At 34.6% G+C, this 18,574-nt stretch overlaps 2 protein-coding genes across 7 annotated transcripts; one reads left to right on the forward strand and one right to left on the reverse strand.

Moving 5' to 3' along the window:
* LOC142545162 (phospholipid-transporting ATPase 2-like) lies at window positions 1-14,003 on the forward strand. Of its 2 annotated transcripts, XM_075652156.1 has the most exons (25): window positions 1-248; window positions 557-779; window positions 1,254-1,464; window positions 2,095-2,211; window positions 3,082-3,174; window positions 3,252-3,430; window positions 4,361-4,523; window positions 4,600-4,704; window positions 4,928-5,025; window positions 5,114-5,255; window positions 5,924-6,021; window positions 6,175-6,284; window positions 6,389-6,553; window positions 7,945-8,099; window positions 8,225-8,305; window positions 8,444-8,564; window positions 8,915-9,021; window positions 9,688-9,819; window positions 11,026-11,179; window positions 11,850-11,967; window positions 12,082-12,255; window positions 12,396-12,447; window positions 12,728-12,855; window positions 13,188-13,338; window positions 13,465-14,003. In XM_075652156.1, the coding sequence occupies exons 2-25, from the start codon at window positions 649-651 to the stop codon at window positions 13,798-13,800; spliced, it is 3,321 nt and encodes a 1,106-aa protein (XP_075508271.1). In that variant the 5' UTR covers window positions 1-248; window positions 557-648; the 3' UTR covers window positions 13,801-14,003. The 2 variants fall into 2 exon arrangements, with proteins under 2 accessions (XP_075508271.1, XP_075508270.1); XM_075652155.1 differs by lacking the exons at window positions 1-248; window positions 557-779; window positions 1,254-1,464; window positions 6,389-6,553 and having other exon boundaries at window positions 1,566-2,211.
* A 146-nt stretch (window positions 14,004-14,149) lies between these two features.
* On the reverse strand, window positions 14,150-16,428 carry LOC142545163 (calcineurin-binding protein 1-like). 5 transcript variants are annotated; one of them, XR_012820232.1, is made up of 6 exons: window positions 15,698-16,428; window positions 15,434-15,589; window positions 15,093-15,227; window positions 14,714-14,977; window positions 14,515-14,574; window positions 14,150-14,413 (listed from the first exon to the last, which is right to left on the reverse strand). XR_012820232.1 is itself a non-coding variant. In XM_075652157.1 (4 exons), exons 1-4 carry the CDS (start codon window positions 15,740-15,742, stop codon window positions 14,915-14,917), a joined length of 399 nt encoding a protein of 132 aa, XP_075508272.1. In that variant the 5' UTR covers window positions 15,743-16,428; the 3' UTR covers window positions 14,150-14,914. The 5 variants fall into 5 exon arrangements, 2 of the variants coding, with proteins under 2 accessions (XP_075508272.1, XP_075508273.1); XR_012820230.1 differs by having other exon boundaries at window positions 14,150-14,574; XR_012820231.1 differs by having other exon boundaries at window positions 14,515-14,977.
* Window positions 16,429-18,574: the final 2,146 nt, after the last annotated feature.

An 18,574-nucleotide genomic window follows, 5' to 3' on the forward strand; every position in this document is an offset into this window, starting at 1 on the left:
TACCGACAGTCTCATCGGTTGTAAGATCGAATTCATGTTTCTCCTCGAAAAAGAGATTTATCAATTGCCACACATAATTAGTTTTTACCATGGCCGGCCTAGGGTTTGACTTACCCCTCTCAGTTGACTACCTAAATCGCAGTGAGATTTTCGTCGTCGGCACCGAAATGAAATCATTTGAACTGTCGTTCTGAATTCTGATCGCCCGGGATTTTGTTCTGCTATTCTGTTTGCCGATCAGTTCGTGGGTAAAGTTTGATTTCGTGGATCGAATCTTTCTTTTATCTTTAATCGATTGAATAATTGTTGATTTGAACGAGGACGAAACAATTGGAGAAATTTGTATCTGAATTCCGAAACAAATTAATTGACCAAAATGCTGGCGTTTTCGTTTATGTGCAGCTAAGAAGACAGAGTCTTTTTTTTTTTTTTTAGAGGAGATGATAATATTCTTTTAGCTACTATGATGCGCGTGTTTTTTAGCAGTACCTTTATTTCACCTATCTTTCATCATCTCACACGGTTGCTAGTGAACATTGAACGTTTATTGGTGCAGGGCGTACTATCTCTTGAATTATTGGGTCCTGCTAAGTCCAGCATCCCTTGAATCCATGTTGACTCTGGGTCGGACATGTTAAACTCTGATACATGAAAATGAGGAGATGTGTTTATATAAATGATGACAATCTAGCTCAGGATCCAGACTGTGATAATCGGATATCTAACAGAAAGTATACCATATGGAACTTTCTGCCAAAAAATTTATGGGAACAATTCAGGTAAACAAGTTATTTATGCGGACCCTTCCATACTCTAATGTGTACCAGTGAAATTGGTGTTTATCAGTTCATGCATACTGGTGTTGCATGAATAATGATATTTCCGTGTGACTGTGATGCTAGTTAGTTATTAACTCGCCTCCCTTTGACTAAGAGGATTGAGCTACATTTCCCCTTTGATGCGCTTGTGATGGAATTTATTTTCAAATCTGTTTTGGCCTCGTTGTGGTTTTCTTTGGACAACGGGCCCTTACCTCATTTCTTTACTTGCTAATTTTGTTCTAGGAATCTGACATCATGATCTGCTTTCAGCACTTTTAATTTTATGCTTTATTTGCTGTTTCAAATGTCTGCTAACTGGCTGCATACAATTTTATATGAACGGTTTTTTTGCGCCAACGTATTGTCTGTCATAATCTGCATAGAATGCTTTACATTATTTTTATAGTCTCTAATGATTCTCCTTGTTTCTAGCCGACTGATGAATCAGTACTTTTTGTTGATTGCGTGCCTTCAACTATGGCCCCTGATAACTCCAGTGAATCCTGTTAGTACATGGGGTCCTCTTATATTCATATTTGCAGTCTCTGCAACAAAAGAGGCATGGGATGATTACAACAGATATATCTCCGATAAGAAAGCAAATGAGAAAGAAGTGTGGATTGTGCGGCAAGGAAAAAAGCTGGTATTTGGTGCTTCATTTTTTATTTGTTTACATGTTATTTTTATCAGATGACTTTCTATTTTTTTCTCTGCATTTCCTATGGGGTCAAATGGATCCATTTTGGCTTTGCAACTGTATGTTTGTACTTCTAGCAATTCGTTCTAATTCCCTAGTTATTAGAAATAATGAGAGGCTCCTTTAGTTCTCTCCTCACTGGTGGTTTTCATGGTAAAATAATTTATGCTTTTTTCCCATTTGTCTTCTTTTTCCCGTTGTTATGAGTTCAAGTGGTGCCGCTTGAAGGTGGTTAGTCTTGAATGCACTTGAAATAGAACACGGTCCCCTTGCTTGAATTGGTTGCTATGCTTCTCTGAAAAAAATTGTAGGCAAATGTAATCAGGCAAAGTGAGATTTAATGTTGTCTTATTTGGGAACCGTAACGTCGTGTCCTATCTAGATCAACGGCTTGTAAAAAAACCTGATGATTGTTATGTTCTTAGATTTATAACATACTTTTTTGACGAGCATGGGTGATCAATATGCTGCCACTGGTCAATGAGGCAGAGAAATAGAGGAAAGTAGTGTTTGCGGTGGAATGCAGGTTCTTTCATATCGAATCATTTATCTTTTGTCCTCGTGATTCTCTTCTAGATTCAAGCTCAAGACATTAAGGTCGGTAACATTGTGTGGCTGCGTGAAAATGATGAAGCACCTTGTGATCTTGTCCTACTTGGCACTGCTGATCCATTGGGTATATGCTATGTGGAGGTAAAAAATTTCTTCCACCTTTGCATTAATATTTCATGTTCATTTCTTACCCCCATTGTTTAGCTTAAATTTTCCCATTTAGTGTAAATTTTTATATGCTTTTTCAATGCTTAACCGAGATCACACAGTAAATGGAGACTTGTAGATTTTTTTTATATGCTCTTTTCATTGAATTTTTTCCAACTGAATATTTCTTGATACTGCCTACAATAGTTGATTTTTTCAGAAGTTTTAAGTGTGTTGGAGGATTGAGTTTTAACTTTTGGACTGTAAAGTGTCGATTGCATAAAATGGTGAGAAACCAATTAAGTAGACCTACGCCTCAGTATGGTACTTTATGCTATTAAAGGGGAAGCCAGGGAGTTTTACCAGTGTTGGTTGAGATTAAAGGTAGATGGTTTGTGATATTCTGTATTCAGTTGAAACTCAAGGAAAATGATTTGTGATATTCTATACTTAGTTGAGATTAAAGAAATACTTTTTTCTTGTATCCTATCTTCCGGTTTGGAGTTCGACTTAAATTTTGCAAAAACATTTCATTTTAATGGTAATTTGTAGCTATGGTAAAACTGTTGGGAAGAGACTTCAAAGGCTGATAACAAGTGATATTTTTTAGCTTCGCTGAAATTTCCTCTTTGAATTATTTGGTTATTCACATTTTCAAAATTTTGAAGCTCAACTATTGGGTAGTATTCTGAAAATGGCCTCGTGTTCTTTAATGTTGTATGGTACTATCAAACGTGAATAGTAATAAATCCTCAAAATACTTTTTTATTGTAATATCATATCTTTTATGCTATGACAAATTTCCTTGCAGATATAACTAATTTTACGATGTGGGAATTGATAATGTATATATTTTTTTTGTAGACAGCAGCACTAGATGGTGAGACTGACCTGAAGACACGAGTGATACCTTCTGCTTGCATGGGAATGAATTTTGAGTTGCTGCCCAAAATCAAGGCAAGACATTTGTTTGCATTTAAATAATAACCCGAGGATGTACAAGACACATAATTTTATAACATCCTCGTTGACAGGGAGTAATTGAGTGCCCAAGTCCCGATAAAGATATTAGAAGATGCGATGCAAACATGCGGCTGTTTCCTCCTTTTATTGATAATGATGTTTGCCCGCTGACCATAAAAAATACAATTCTTCAATCATGCTACTTAAAGAATACAGAGTGGGCATGTGGAGTTGCTGTTTACACAGGCAAGTGTGTAACTAGTGTATGCTGAGATCAAGCTGTATATTAGACATTAAACTTATTACTCTTTTAACAGTAAAATACAGTTTTCAATTAGGGATATAATAAGGAACATCATTATATTTTTCTTTTGGAGTCGTAAACAATAAAGGACTAGAAAGAACTGCAATTGATGAGCAAGATACCATGAGAAGTGTAAGAGGACTTTTACCTCCTCTTTGGATGAAAATTAACGTTCTGAGCTGGAATACAAGATTGGTATGTTTTGCTGTTCTGATGGGAGCTAATCAATTTTAGCCTATAAATTGATACGTCATTATTGACAAATTTAATTTTAGGGTTGGTTACATCTACATCCCCTGAGGTTGTCATATTAAAGAGTTAAAAACTCAACTATATTTAAACACATATAACTCTGTTTGTGATATTAACAAATAAATATTATAACTTCTAGTATTACACACACCTCCCTTAGGTTTCTGTTTTTCTTACAATTAATCTTCTAGAAATGCAAGGAATATGCGAACGTAAGAATGTAAAATGTAAGATAAATACAAACTTGATGATGATGTTTATAATTTTAGAAGTTGTTGAATTTATTTGTTACTTTTCACAAGTAAATGTGACATTTAAATATAGTTGTATTCTTTTGTAACTATGACAAACTTCAAGGAAGCTAGATGTAATTATCCCGTAATTTTACTGTAAAGTTACCATTACTAGTTCCACCCCCACCTCCACGGCCCCGTTCTCCGTACTTCTGCGGCGGCACATACTTGTTCTTCATTTGGGTGCCTGTACTTCTTCTGACATATCTTTTTGTAATTATTTTATTGATCCTGGACTAAATATTATAAATTGCTATGCTTTGCCTCCTCTTCCACCTATCTGTTAACGGAATTGCTAATCTTAATCATCGCTCTTTTTAATTGTAGGCAGTGAAACCAAGCTAGGCATGAGTAGAGGAGTGCCAGAACCAAAGCTTACAGCTGTAGATGCAATGATCGACAAGTTGACTGGAGCAATATTTGTCTTCCAGATAGTTGTCGTTATTGTTCTAGGCATAGCTGGGAATGTTTGGAAGGATACAGAAGCGAGGCAGGTTTGTTTCATTAAGAGAATATATGCTTTTATCTTCAGTAATTAACTAACCACATTTTGATGATTTACCCTTGTAGCAATGGTATGTCCATTATCCAACTGAAGGGCCTTGGTATGAACTGCTCGTCATACCTCTGCGATTTGAGCTTCTTTGCTCCATTATGATTCCCATATCTATAAAGGTAAACATTTGAGTCTTGTAGTTATAGAACTATTTTTCATGGGTAAGTCAGAGCCAAAATACTTTAAATATTTTAAAGAAATTGTGATCCAACTTAATTTGTGTTAGATACCCATTCTTTGTCAATTTATGAGATTTGCTATTTGCAATTACAAATTAAATTACCATGTGATGGTGATTGTGATATCATTATCTTGATATATGTGCATTCTTCTCTGATGCAGGTATCCTTGGATCTTGTGAAAAGCCTGTATGCAAAATTTATTGATTGGGATGATCAGATGGTTGATCTAGAGACCGGAACTCGGTCACATGCGACCAAGTAAGAAACTCCAGATGCTCTCGTGGCATTTTCTGTGGCTATACATGCTTGATATGATATAGTCGATTTCGTTTCTTGTATTTGGCAGCACAGCTATAAGTGAGGATTTAGGGCAAGTTGAATATATATTGACAGATAAAACTGGAACACTTACTGAAAATAAAATGGTCTTCAGAAGATGTTGCATAAGTGGATCTTGTTATGGGAATGAGACCGGGGATGCTTTGACAGGTAAAATTAATTTATGTATCTGGAATTTGCAATATCTTTCAATCTTAGCCCATGAAAGTTTGATTATTGCTAAAAGTTATTTGATGTGTGTCATCTGTAGTTAGGGTGTGGAGGACTGTTGTAGTTTCTTGTCTTTGAGCATAATTTTTGTTTGTGCTAACTCATTATGATCGCTAAACCAATATAAGCTTAAACTATCTTGATGCTATATCAAACCAAACAGTGTATGCTTGTTTGTGGTGTATAGATTTGTATATTCCATTGTGGTGATTCTTTCTGGACTTGGAGAGAGGAACGACTCTCAGGCATCCCCATATGAAGCAGAAAACTCGTGTGAGAGCTATTTGCATTTGATGTCTGAGTTTTGTGATGTCTTAATGAAGCAACAAACGGTTGTTACGGGAGATTATAGTTTTGAATTTGGATATAAAATTGTGTAGTGTCATAATCATTTGATGTTTGCTAAAGTGAAAACTACATCCTGGTGATAGTAGTTGCTACTTGCTAGTGTCTTTGGTTTTCATGTAACGTTTGTTGATTTTGTTAGGTACTCTGATTAATTAACAGAACCCTTTTTGCATGTACTGGGTTCTGTGCGTGCAAGGATCCTTTTAAGTAGTCATATAAAAGTTTAAGGGATTGACCGTTTTGTATTTTTCCTTGTCCGGATGCAAAAATGCTCAATGCTGTCTCAAGTGGTTCTCCTGATGTGATGCAATTTCTAAAAGTTATGGCCATTTGCAATACTGTTATTCCTGTGAAAAGGTATTTTGTTAACAAATGCTTGCCAAGATAAGAATTATACATAATAAGCCAGAATATTTATTTATGTTTTATGTATTTAACAATGTTTGTTGTGTGGTATCATTCAAACTATTGACCATGTCTGTTGTTTAATTGTCTTTGTTTCCCATGCAGCATTAGCGGGGCAACTTCATACAAGGCACAATCCCAAGATGAAGAAGCTCTTGTACATGCTGCTGCACAGCTACTTATGGTTTTTGAGAATAAGAGTGGCAATATTGTTGGTAAGCATAATGGTTTTGGTGTCTTCTACGCATTGTCAGTGAGCATTATGTTTTGTATGTTGGTACTTTATACGTGAGATATCATAAATTTCCTGTTCATGCAGACATCAACTTCAATTCCTCGCTAATACAGTATGAAGTGCTAGACATCCTAGAGTTCACTTCTGATCGGAAAAAGATGTCTATAGTGCTTAAAGACTGTCAAAGTGGGAAAATTTTACTTATGTCTAAAGGAGCAGATGAATCTATTCTTCCTTACGCACGTGCAGGTAGTTAGTTATTCGTAATTTGTTGTAGACTTTTTACTCGCTGCTGGAGAAATATGAAAATTTTTGTTATTGGGTTTTATAAATTTTAAAACTTAGTTGTTGAGAAATCACACCCAGAAATTGGACCTCTACTTCATGACCTTCCATTAACTTGTTCATAACCAAGGTTGGACATGCTTTGTATTTATTTACCATACGTTAAAATTATAGAACATCTGTGTTTCTTATCTGTGCAAATTGATGGTTGAATTGGTTTCCGATAGCCATATTAATCCTGGAGACTGACTTTATTCAAGGTAAAAACTAGTTATAAATGTACTATTTAGACCAAACACATGTTGTGGAAATATGATTGCAGTCCAAGAAATATTCTTTTGTAGCAGGAAAAATATTGATTTTTATACGATTACCTTGGGAACATCATTGTCAGGCTATATTCCACATTCTTTAACTTTTGGAAGATTGGATCATTATGCATGTAGTACTGGTGATGTTAAAGAAAAGAATGTCTATGAGATGTGTTTGTCGCATTTTTTTTGGTGAAAGTTGATTCTTCTAGTGATTTTGACTGCTCAATTGACTAAATCTATTTCTGTAACAAGGGAAGCTTCATTTACATTTTTGATGACAAAGTGAACAACCACGTGTTGGAATTTCGAGTCTACTCTATGCTTTTATTGTTTGTTTTAGGAGAACAGCTGTGTGCATTTGTGTTTTTTTTTACTTTGGGTTAGATTTTTTCAAGGGTTGCAATGCAATCATTAACTTTCCCAGAAATAAGAACATGGTGGGGCTGGTTGGTGATTTGAATTGTTTGATAAGATCTTCTGTTATCTATACAGTATTTGTTTCATTCTTGTGGGGGCATGTGGGTGTTGATTTAAGTTCTTGGCCACTAGCACTCTAAATCTTGAGTGAGTAGGGATGGATCGATTACGTTTCATTGGCACACCCATATTTGTATTAACGTGGTTCGGTGGATCTCATCTGTCCGGCGTGAAATGTCATGTGAAATTAATTTACATCTCATATTGAGTTAGCAATACATTAATTTAAATTTGAATACACCTTTTGTCAACATAATTCCTCTTACATGAAAATCTTAGGTATCCCTAAGTTACTATTGTGTCCCTATTTCGTTCCCAGGTATATATTTTATAATCCAAGAACTTGATATACATTTAATCTTTGGCTTATATTTCCCACAAATTAGTTTCTTGTTAATTGCATTTATACTTGTCACCTTGCCATTTTGCTAGTTTCTTTGAAATGTTTATCACAGGGGGTTGGCTTGTTCTGTTTCAGCATTTGCCAAGGCTTATTTTTTATTTTTTGCAAAATAAGATGGAATTGTTTTCCTTGTCTATTTAAATGTGAAAAGTATATGCCAGGGCAACAGATACGGACCTTTGCTGAAGCTGTGGAACAATATGCTCAACTGGGTCTCAGGACCTTGTGCCTCGCTTGGCGTGAATTAGGTGATGATGAGTATCAAGAATGGGCGTCAATGTTCAGTGAGGCTAATAGTACATTAGTGGATAGAGAGGTTGTGCTAGAAATTGTTTATAGTTTGTTTCTTATTCTCTTCCACCTGGCTAAGCGTCTGTCTGTGCATGTAGTTCTACGTTTATTGCAGAACAAGGTGCCTACCCTTTATATTGCATTTTTCAGTGGAGAGTGGCTGAAGTCTGCCAGAGATTAGAGCATGGTTTTGACATTCTTGGTGTTGCTGCCATAGAAGATCGCTTACAGGTAATCCTGTTTAATTAGGGAAGTTTTTCTAGCAGGTTCACTGCAACACGTGGCCACTATGTTTCCAGCTGCAGCTTCCTTGATCTTTTACTGCTTTAGGTTTTCCCTTATGCTTATTTTCTTCTTTTACCAACCTAGGATGGTGTTCCAGAAACAATCGAAACCTTTAGGAAAGCAGGCATTAACTTTTGGATGCTGACTGGAGACAAGCAAAGCACTGCTATTCAGATTGCTCTTTCTTGCAATTTTGTGTCTCCAGGTGATTATACTGGAATTTGGCTTTGCTTTTGTATAGTACTGGCTCCTAACAATTGAAACTTCAGAAAATAAATGAGCACCAAAGTCACAAAAATAACACGAGGAATTCTGCTTCATAAATGTATGATCTTACATGTCAGACTATGAGTTGAAATGTAGATTTCTTTTTTTTTTTTATATAAATTTACTGAAATGACATTTAAAATAGTTAGAGGGATAATTATTGAACCTATATCCCCTCCAAATGGCCTGGCCTTCTATGTTATGGAATGAGTTTTACTGATATTGGAAGTAGTTGTGTCTTCATAATTAATTATCATCTTTCAAACCAGCTTCATTCATTGTTGACAGAGCCCAAAGGCCAGCTTCTGATAATTAATGGGAAAACAGAAGATGAAGTGTGTAGGAATCTAGAGAGAGTGTTGCTTACAATGAGAATCACGGATGCAGAACCAAAGGTATGTTTTTCCATGTTTCACCATTTAAGCTGCACTGTAATGTAGGTACCTGGAAAATTACGTTCTTTACATTTCTTCATGTGTCAAATGTTGAAGTGAAATGTTGTTCAATCTACCATTTGTTCAAGAGGATTCTCAATGATTAATCAGCTTGTACAAAGAATCAGATAATTTGACATAGTTATTATTGCTGTAATGAAGTCATCTTCCATTTGTTTACCCAATGGTTTATAATCTCGATCAAATCTGATGAAGTATCAATCATTTGTGTGTGTCATATATGTAGCCCGAGAAGAATATAGTGGAATTTTTAATGTACATAACTGGCCCTTTGTAGTTGTAGCAGTAAGGATGTTGATTATTGCTGTAAGCGACATGCCTGAATCAGCCAGCACTATTAAATTATTTGTATATGCAGCAATTTGCATTCAAAGGAATATGCAAGTAAAATCCCCTTGCTCAAAAAAAGTGTATGACAGTGAAACTAACTGCACAATCAATTAAGTTTTCCATATTTATCGTATTGTGTTTCTGTGTAATCCTTTTGAAGGTTCTTGCAATATTTGAGTTCTGTCAATGAAACCTGACTAGTATTTTATTCCTAGGTCATCCATTGATTGGTTTAAAGAGTCGGAAATTTCTTAAAACTGTGATTCTGTGTCGCAGGATATAGCTTTTGTTGTTGATGGGTGGGCTCTCGAGATTGCCCTTAAGCACTATAGCAAAGCATTCACAGAACTTGCAGTTTTGTCAAGGACAGCTATATGTTGCCGTGTTACTCCATCCCAAAAAGCACAGGTCCTTTCTCGATATCATTTTGTATCCAATTAATCCTATTGACAAAAATGCCTTTAGGTTTGTTGTAGCTAATTGAATCTCTTTGATAATTTCAAATCCTTTTGGAAATCGCAATGCACCGAGTTGAAAAACCAAGCAAATCCACTGTATTTTACTGCAATAATTCTGCATATAGTAGAAGGAATAATTATGCATCACTTTACAGAGTTAAAAACCATATGAAAACCGTAACAAGCAGTTTTGTTGTTTCTACTTACCATCACCAGAAGCAAAATAAATTTACCAGCAAAGATGCCAATCACTTTAGAAATTCAAAGATAATCCTTTTCTTACTCCTTAACGGTGTGTTTGGCAACATGGAATTGGGTGTGATTTGGAATTGTATATATTATTTTAGTGTTTGGTAAAATGGGATTTAAAAAATGATATCAATACTTATAAAATTGATATGATTTCATGAGATTTGAATTTTAAAAACAATAAAATTATTTTTATTATTAATTTATAAAACTTATAAATTTTAAGACTAATTTAAAAATTTACAAAATATCATTTATACAAACAATTTTCTTATATTTAAAAATTTCTATAAGCTAATTTTTTTCTTAAAAAAACTTCTTTATTTTTAATACTAAAAACCCAATTTATCAAAATCTAGTAACTTTATTTTTAATTTCATCTTGGTAAAACTTTATATTTTTTCATTCTTAAAATTATATTTGATAAAAATAATTGTTATGTATTAAAAATAATTTTTCGTTCTTGATAAATTTTTTTTTATAGAAATATTATTAATAAAAAATAAATTTTAAGATAAGCAGTACAAAATTTTTTAATATAAGAAATATTATTTTTTTCTTTTTCAATCAGATACCAAATTACATTTTAAATCCTAGCCAAACAACAAAATAGAATTCCAATTCCATGAACTTAAAATCCATTCAAATCCCAAATCCAAATCCAAATCCAAATGCCATTTTTTTTTACATCCAAACACACTATAAGACTATATTTGTTTTTGTATTGACTTGTCCATCTTTTTTTATCTGGTCTCGACAGCATCATGATTGTGTTCCGATTAATTGAAAAAGGAGAAACTAGAAAGACTTGAGCATGTTAAGGATCCTTCTTTGTAATGATATTATAGGTTTATACTCACCTTCTTATCTGGGTAACACCAGCTAAACCTTTTTTGTTTCATCATAGCTTGTAGAACTTTTGAAATCATGCGACTACAGAACACTGGCCATTGGGGATGGTGGAAATGATGTCAGGATGATTCAACAAGCTGATATAGGGGTTGGCATCAGTGGAAGAGAAGGACTGCAGGCAGCAAGGGCTGCTGATTATAGTATTGGAAGTAAGAATTTCATTTTTCTATTCACAAATTAATAGGATATTTATATTGTTTGACTTCCCAGAGTTGCTGAGACTTTTTATTTAATTTTCCATGAAGTCACTGCGAAACACTTTTAAACTATTTTAGTTTTTATCACGTGCAATGTTTTGAAAACAAACTACTATCATAACCAGGTATGGGTAGCAAAAGTTTGTCAAATAAAGAAACTTAAATTGCTTTGTGGCCTGTGTGCATGAGTTACTGCAGAAGATAGTTCACTGGCTTAATGAACTAGTGTATTTGAAAGATATTTAGAACTATACATTTTTTATTAACTTCTTGTTGCGAGGAGTTTGCATAGTTTTCCCTTTTCTTCCTTCCATGTTCGCCAAAAATGATGCGGATTGATTTTAAATGGCCATCTCTCATGTTTTGTTTGACTAAGTTGTTTTTTTTTCCGAAAAATGAGATTGATTTCGTCCGAAGTTATGTTCCTACACATCCATCTTCATGGCTTTAGGCATGAAATATTCGTAGAATCACACATTGATTCACTCTAAATAGAGTTTTTTTTATCTTTATAGAGAGAATCATTTAAAATTATTTTAGGAAAGCATTCATGTACGAATTGGCATTAAGCCATATCTTACATTAGCAACCACTAATGCACTTGAACATTCCTGTCTTGCAGAATTTAGATTTTTGAAAAGGTTGATACTTGTGCATGGACGCTACTCTTATAATCGCACGGCATTTCTTTCCCAATATTCCTTTTATAAATCCCTGCTGATCTGCTTTATCCAGATTTTGTAAGTTTCTTTATATGATTTCTATTTATTTTCATCTTGTTCCTGTTACCTAGCTATGGTTATATTGGTTATATTTATCTGCATAACTAGTTACTAACAATAGAATGCTTCCAGTTTCTCTTTCATTTCAGGCATCTCAGGGACCAGTCTTTTCAACTCAGTCAGCCTGATGGCTTATAATGTTTTTTACACCAGTGTTCCCGTGTTGGTCCATGTCCTTGACAAAGATCTCGGTGAAAAAACTGTAATGCAACATCCTCAAATTCTATTTTACTGCCAAGCTGGAAGGTTAGAATCTGTGTTCTTGCTATGAATTGTTCTTTATTGGTTTTGTATATTGAACTCAAGAGTAAACAGCAGGTCTCGAATTTTTATTCTTTAAATATTACCATCTGGTATATCAACTAATCGAGTCAAACGTGAAACAGACTTCTTAATCCTAGCACGTTTGCTGGATGGTTTGGGCGATCTCTCTTTCATGTGAGTACCTTTAGCTTTTGATATGTCTTGTCTTGTTTCCTTCAACACAAGTGCAGTGTAATAGTTCTGAGTGAGTCAGAAATGTATTAAAGTGGTCAGAGATGCAAAACTATCTGCCAGTTTCTATTATTTTCCTTGGACACCCTTCTGGCAAACTTGAAACAATCAACACTTTTGGTCACGAATACAGTGGTTTATTTTGTTTGTTGTTCCTGTTCACTATGGTGAAATTGTTGCCTTTGCAAATCACTTAGTGGTGTTAATCCTCTATGCTCTTCAGGCAATTGTTGTTTTTGGTATCACCATACACTCTTACGCTCTTGAGAAAAGTGAGATGGAGGAGGTATCTATGGTGGCACTGTCTGGATGTATTTGGTTGCAGGCATTTGTTGTTGCAATAGAAACCAAGTGAGCTGTCTCTCTCTTGCATTGTATCTTACAGCATGGGCGTCTGATAATCATCATGCAATGATTGGACATTCTTATATTTTGTTTGAAGTCTTTTGATGCAAAATTTTAAGATTCTTTGTTCTTACAAAGGACTATAACTGGTCAGTTCTTATCATTCAATGCAATCAAAATTTTAATGCAACTTGCAGCATTCAACCAAGTGAAAATAATTCTCTTTCCTTGAATTACATGCAAAATGGAAATAGTTTCTGGTGGGTTTCAGGTAGTTTATGTTTCTTGTCTTGTTTAAAGTAGTTGCCTATTGTTTTATTTTTTGGTTGTTTTTGCAGTTCTTTTACAGTGTTGCAACATTTGGCGATATGGGGGAACCTGGTGACCTTTTATGTCATCAACTGGATTGTTAGTGCTCTCCCGTCATCCGGGATGTACACAATCATGTTTCGTTTATGTAGGCAGCCATCATACTGGTGTACAATGATTGTAAGTCTTAATTTTCATTTTTATCTCCCTCCCCTGGAACCCAAAAAAAAAAAAGAAATTAGTGCATCTAATGTTGTTGATTGTCTCTTTGAAATTTTGGGACTAAATACCTTGTTAGTATTTCAGGTAATTGTTGCGGCAGGAATGGGTCCTGTCCTTGCTTTGAAGTACTTCCGATACACATACAGATCAAGTAAAATCAACACACTCCAACAAGCTGAACGTTTGGGAGGGCCAATCATGTCGCTGGGGAACATTGAGCCCCAGTTGAGATCCTTAGAGAAAGATCTGTCCCCCTTATCTTTATCACAACCCAGGAACCGCAATTCTGTATATGAACCTCTGCTGTCCGAATCTCCCAGTGCCACAAGGCGTTCTGTCGGAACAGGAGCACCGTTGGCTTTCTTCCAGTCACAGTCTAGATTATCTTCCATTTATTCAAGAAATAGCAAGGATAACTGAAGATTTCAAAGGTGCATAATTTTTAGGATAGAAACTATGGCTAACCTATTGGTCCTCATATTGCCTGGTTTTTTATTCAGTTAATTAAAATGTTATATAGGGCAAGCCTAGTCTTGAACATCACAAATTTTGATAGGAAATAACAAATACTTGTACTTTTGGAAAGAGCGAGTAAAGGTAAATATATGGAACCATGGCGGCAACTCTTGGATCCGATATTCACGAATTCAACTTAACTAATTTGGAGCTAGTTCTCGGATGAAAATTCTGGCGTGTTTCTTAAGTTCTGTTAAAGGCTGCCAGAAGAAGCTATCTTTTTTAAAAAAATAAAAATAAAAATTAATTTCTAGCATAGATAGTGGTTGATGATGCTTCTCAAAGAAGGCTCATTCTGTGAGAGAAAGTGACCATTCAGTCTTACTGCTGCTCGATGAAAGACATCAGATTCATCTCCGGTACCCTCTGAGAGCCAACCGATACTGGTGAAAACTAGAATCAGACTTTGAAAAGTCCCAGACTCCCAAATCCCACTGTGGAAATTGCTTAACCTAATGTGCATACATTGCTTTCATATTCCATTTTTGGAAAGAATGCTCACCAGAGTGGAACATATCTGCAGTGACTGAGAATAGTAGGAAAAGACATCAATCAACTGTATACAAATCAAGAAAAGAAAGGTGGGTTTTGATCTGAAAGTTTGTGCTTTGATTTTACCGTTTGAATGTTCCAATTTTTTTTTATCGACAGAAGAACCATCTAATCTTGACTTTGGGCCTGAGTTGGAAACAACCAATCAAGAATCAATTCAGTACCAAAGCACGAATATTTCAGTTCTCGTGAATATTGAAAATGATATAAACCTCAAGGAATGAAAATGAATTGAATTAAATAATTTGGAAGAAAGTAACCTAACCTTTAAAGTTATAGGAGAAGTAAAGGCGTTTACAGACCTCAGAAAAATCATCACATCAAGTGTACTAGATTAGAACCTTTAAGACCTCTTCATCTTGCTTCCCACCTTTGCAGAGTAACTTCAGCCGTGGTGCGTTCTGTAGAATGGATCTACCTACAGCTGATGGATTTAAATCAATAGCCTTGATGTAATATGAGAACACTATTTCATGAGAGTACCCAAGTTCAAAGTTTCCTCACATAAAATGCATGAGACCAATCTTCCCTGCAAATTTTTTAATAGATGGGTAGCATGATCAGATTATGGAAAGAAAACATTAGACATATCAGGATTCAAGAGGATGAAATATACTTGTGTTTCAAGGCATTCTCGAACTGACTTGGAGCATTCTCGCAAAATATCTTCTATGGTGCGTCTTTTTAGGGTATAATCGATCCTTGATCATAGAATGGTACAACGTTCTGAAGTCCACCGTATCATGGTACACTAATGCCAATGACTCATGTATCTCCCCCTGATAGCAATTAAAAAAAGCAGTAGCAAACAATGAAGAAGAGTTGTACAACATGGTAATTACAGGGATCAGCTCAAAAATCAACACAATCCATAATCCAACAGAACCACATCTGCAGAGTATATTCTACCAAAGATATAGCCAGCCAGCATGAGGTTCTTATCATCGCAATATGAAAATAGCCAGTGTTAGAAAGGGAATGAAACCTGTTGACTTGCTGTCTTCGCCAAACCAAAAGTCATCAATAAACACCTTCTGCTCCTTCTTCGACTTGCCTCAACTCTCTGAGGTAAATTAGAATTTCTCCTCCAACCAACAACATTTATTTGCTTACTGCCATCATTAAGCAGCAAGTCCACCTCCTGCAAGATAAAGTACCATAAACTTTAGATATCATCAAGCTTGGATCACTTGACCTCCCTCCTATTGCCTTTTAAGTTGTCAGGAAAGAAGAATGTCATAAGCTTTACCTCATCATATAAATTGGCAAGCCTTTGCCAACTTTGAAATCGCATGGGATTATACAGCAAATCATATTTGAATAGATTTACATTCTGCTGTAAAAATTCCCCTCCTCCTTTTCATGTCAGAACAAAACCAGCCCATTTATCAGTAGTGCTCATTTCCTCGGACTGAACGAGAAGATAATACAGGTTGCAATAAATTTCCAGGTAAGGGTCAGAACTGAAACCAAAACAGCTATGATGTAGTGAATTAAGCTCCAAGTGACAGTCATGAAATCTAAAAATTTGACGGAATCAACAATCTCAGTATATAACCTTTCTACTGATATGATGTGTTGTTGTTTACCAAATGAATTCTCTGAAAACATAATTTTCATCGTGGAATCCAGAAAGCCGTTTGATTCAGCCTCCTCCAAGAGCTTTTCACAGGATCGTCTAAGAACTTATCAATTGCATTTCCAGCCAAAACATCAAATCGGGTGGTTGGGGAAATGTTTGCGTATGGTTCTTACTTCTTAGAACCCTTCCAAGTTTAGCCAGTGCAGCACGCCAAAGTAAATTCAGAGTTCTAGAAGCATTATCTCGTATATTCTGATCATGGCACAACAAAAGGATACTGAGCCATATTGATATGGAGGAGCTCTTCAAAGCAGGAAAAACGGAAAGGAAGAAACAGACGGTAAATTATATTGAATAAAATCTACTTTCAATCAGAACATTATTTTTCTCCACAAAAAAATCAAATTTTTATTATACAAAAAATATAAATTATAAAAATGATTTTAATTCAATTATATAAAATCATAATATTTAAAAAATATTGAAACCAAATTTGTTTACTTTTATTTAAAAATATCATTTTATTTTTCGGTTGAAAAATATATAGAGTCCATATTGAAATATAATATAAAATATCCCACAATTTCATGATAATTAGTAAATATATTTTAAGTATATTAAGTATAAGAGTAAGTTTCTTGTGAGATGATCTCACAAATTTTATCTGTGACGAATCAATCCTACCGATATTCACAATAAAAATTAATATTCTTAGAATAAAAAGTAATAAATTTTCATGGATGACCCAAATAAGAGATTCGTCTCACAAAATACAACCTTAAGACCGTCTCACATGAGTTTTTGCTTTAGTATAAATATCACCAAATGGGATAAAGTTACTTGTTGTCGCTCGCTCGTTAATTAAACAACGCTCCAATAACATATTCGAAATGCCTTGTAAACGTGTATTTTTTTTCTATTACGTATAATACGACAAACGATATTTATTTTCCCAAAAACAAAGCGATGGATTATTTATACTTCATTTCCTCTTATCATCTCATTTGGGACCCAAATTTAAATATAATAATTTTTTTTATAGCAAATTAAATTTTCACCAATTATTTAAACTAATGTAACTAATAGATGATCTATACACAAAAAATTCATACGAGACTTTCTCCAGCGTCAATTTTGTGAGACGAATTATTTTTTTATTGTGATCGATTCGACCCGTCTAAAAGATATAAATCAATAAGATCATCTCACGAATATAGATACGTGAAATCCTCTCACACGAGACTCTAATATATATTATATATTCTAAAGACATCTCTATTTATGATATTTGTTATAAATCATGACACTTTTTTTTAAAATAAAAAATAATGGGTTTATCCGATACTCGATGTCAGGTATTCGATATTATTTGAATCATAGTTTGGTATTTTTTTTTCCTACCAGATATGTTGGATACCCGCTTATTATAACTATCCTAACCTGAAAAAACCCACCGCACCCACCGGTATGCCTGATAGTTATTTGCGACTGTGTACTGAATTTTGGGATAATTATCAACTGGGTCCTCCAAGTCATAGAAACTTTATTGTTCAGTACCCCATTTTTAGAATATCCTGCGTTAGTCCGTCATTTATATTAGCTTTTTTCCAATTGTCTTTACACTTTCCCTCTTGAATCAATTAAAATCTGTCGCCGACGATTTCCATTCCCCTTCAAAACTCTTAAATTAGGTCACAAATAATCCTCTACCCTTGCAATCGAAGCCTCATCGACATCACTGTGTGCTTTCTGTTGAAAATGAAAGTGGAGATCGAATGCATGACACGTGAATTGACAGTGAAAATTTTCACCTGTTTTCCATAACCATTTTATTATCTAAGAAAAGCTCACCCTCCTATCTAAGCTACCGCCTATTTATATACAAGAGAAGAATAAAGCGTGTTAAATATAAAAACGTTTCTACAACTCCTAAAGTGCTAAATTTAAGACTTTCCTTCTCGAATCATGGCGTAAGCATTCTCCTTTCTAAACCACTATTCCACTTTACAATTTGTGATTTTACTCTCTCTTGCGACTGTTCTAAGATCACACTGATCAAATAATTGACGGGTATTTTTGGAAGTTGATGCAACAAAATTGGTAAAATACAAGAAACACTTGCATCCTCCAAGTGTGCAAATACAAGATTGTGATCGGGGACATCTGAATTAATATTTCAAATACGCAAGGATCATTAAGCATATTAAACAAATTCAGGGGGTTATATGGAAATTATAATGTTTACATAGGGTTCGTACGCATTTATTTATCCCCTAAAAAACTAGTCAATTACTCGACATGATGAACCCGAACTTGACGGTACCCGACCCGATAATTGAGAATATAGTTATGCGGGGAAAGTTGCAATTTTGGTCCAGCAAATTGGCATGTCTTGGATTTTAATATTATAACTTGTCAATGTTTGATTTTCACCAAATAACTTGTATTTTTTTTGTTTTTTTCCCCAAAACCACTAAATTCATCAAATATTACTTATTTGGTACTACTTTTATACATATATCATATAATGAGGATAAAACTTAT

The sequence above is a fragment of the Primulina tabacum genome, chromosome 5 (assembly GCF_025594145.1).
Source record: "Primulina tabacum isolate GXHZ01 chromosome 5, ASM2559414v2, whole genome shotgun sequence".
NCBI lineage: Eukaryota > Viridiplantae > Streptophyta > Magnoliopsida > Lamiales > Gesneriaceae > Primulina > Primulina tabacum.

What these genes read in the sequence shown, in the direction of transcription:
- LOC142545163 (XM_075652157.1), bottom strand. Translation starts at nt 15,742, where the DNA reads ATGCGATTTCAAAGTTGGCAAAGGCTTGCCAATTTATATGATGAG. An exon ending in TTGCCAATTTATATGATGAG is followed by an intron (nt 15,590 to 15,697) that starts GTAAAGCTTATG and finishes TTTATCTTGCAG; the next exon opens with GAGGTGGACTTGCTGCTTAA. An exon ending in CGAAGACAGCAAGTCAACAG is followed by an intron (nt 15,228 to 15,433) that starts GTTTCATTCCCT and finishes AATTGCTATCAG; the next exon opens with GGGGAGATACATGAGTCATT.
- LOC142545162 (XM_075652156.1), top strand. Translation starts at nt 649, where the DNA reads ATGAAAATGAGGAGATGTGTTTATATAAATGATGACAATCTAGCTCAG. An exon ending in GTTGCTGTTTACACAGGCAA is followed by an intron (nt 3,431 to 4,360) that starts GTGTGTAACTAG and finishes AATTGTAGGCAG; the next exon opens with TGAAACCAAGCTAGGCATGA. An exon ending in TTGGGCGATCTCTCTTTCAT is followed by an intron (nt 12,448 to 12,727) that starts GTGAGTACCTTT and finishes TATGCTCTTCAG; the next exon opens with GCAATTGTTGTTTTTGGTAT.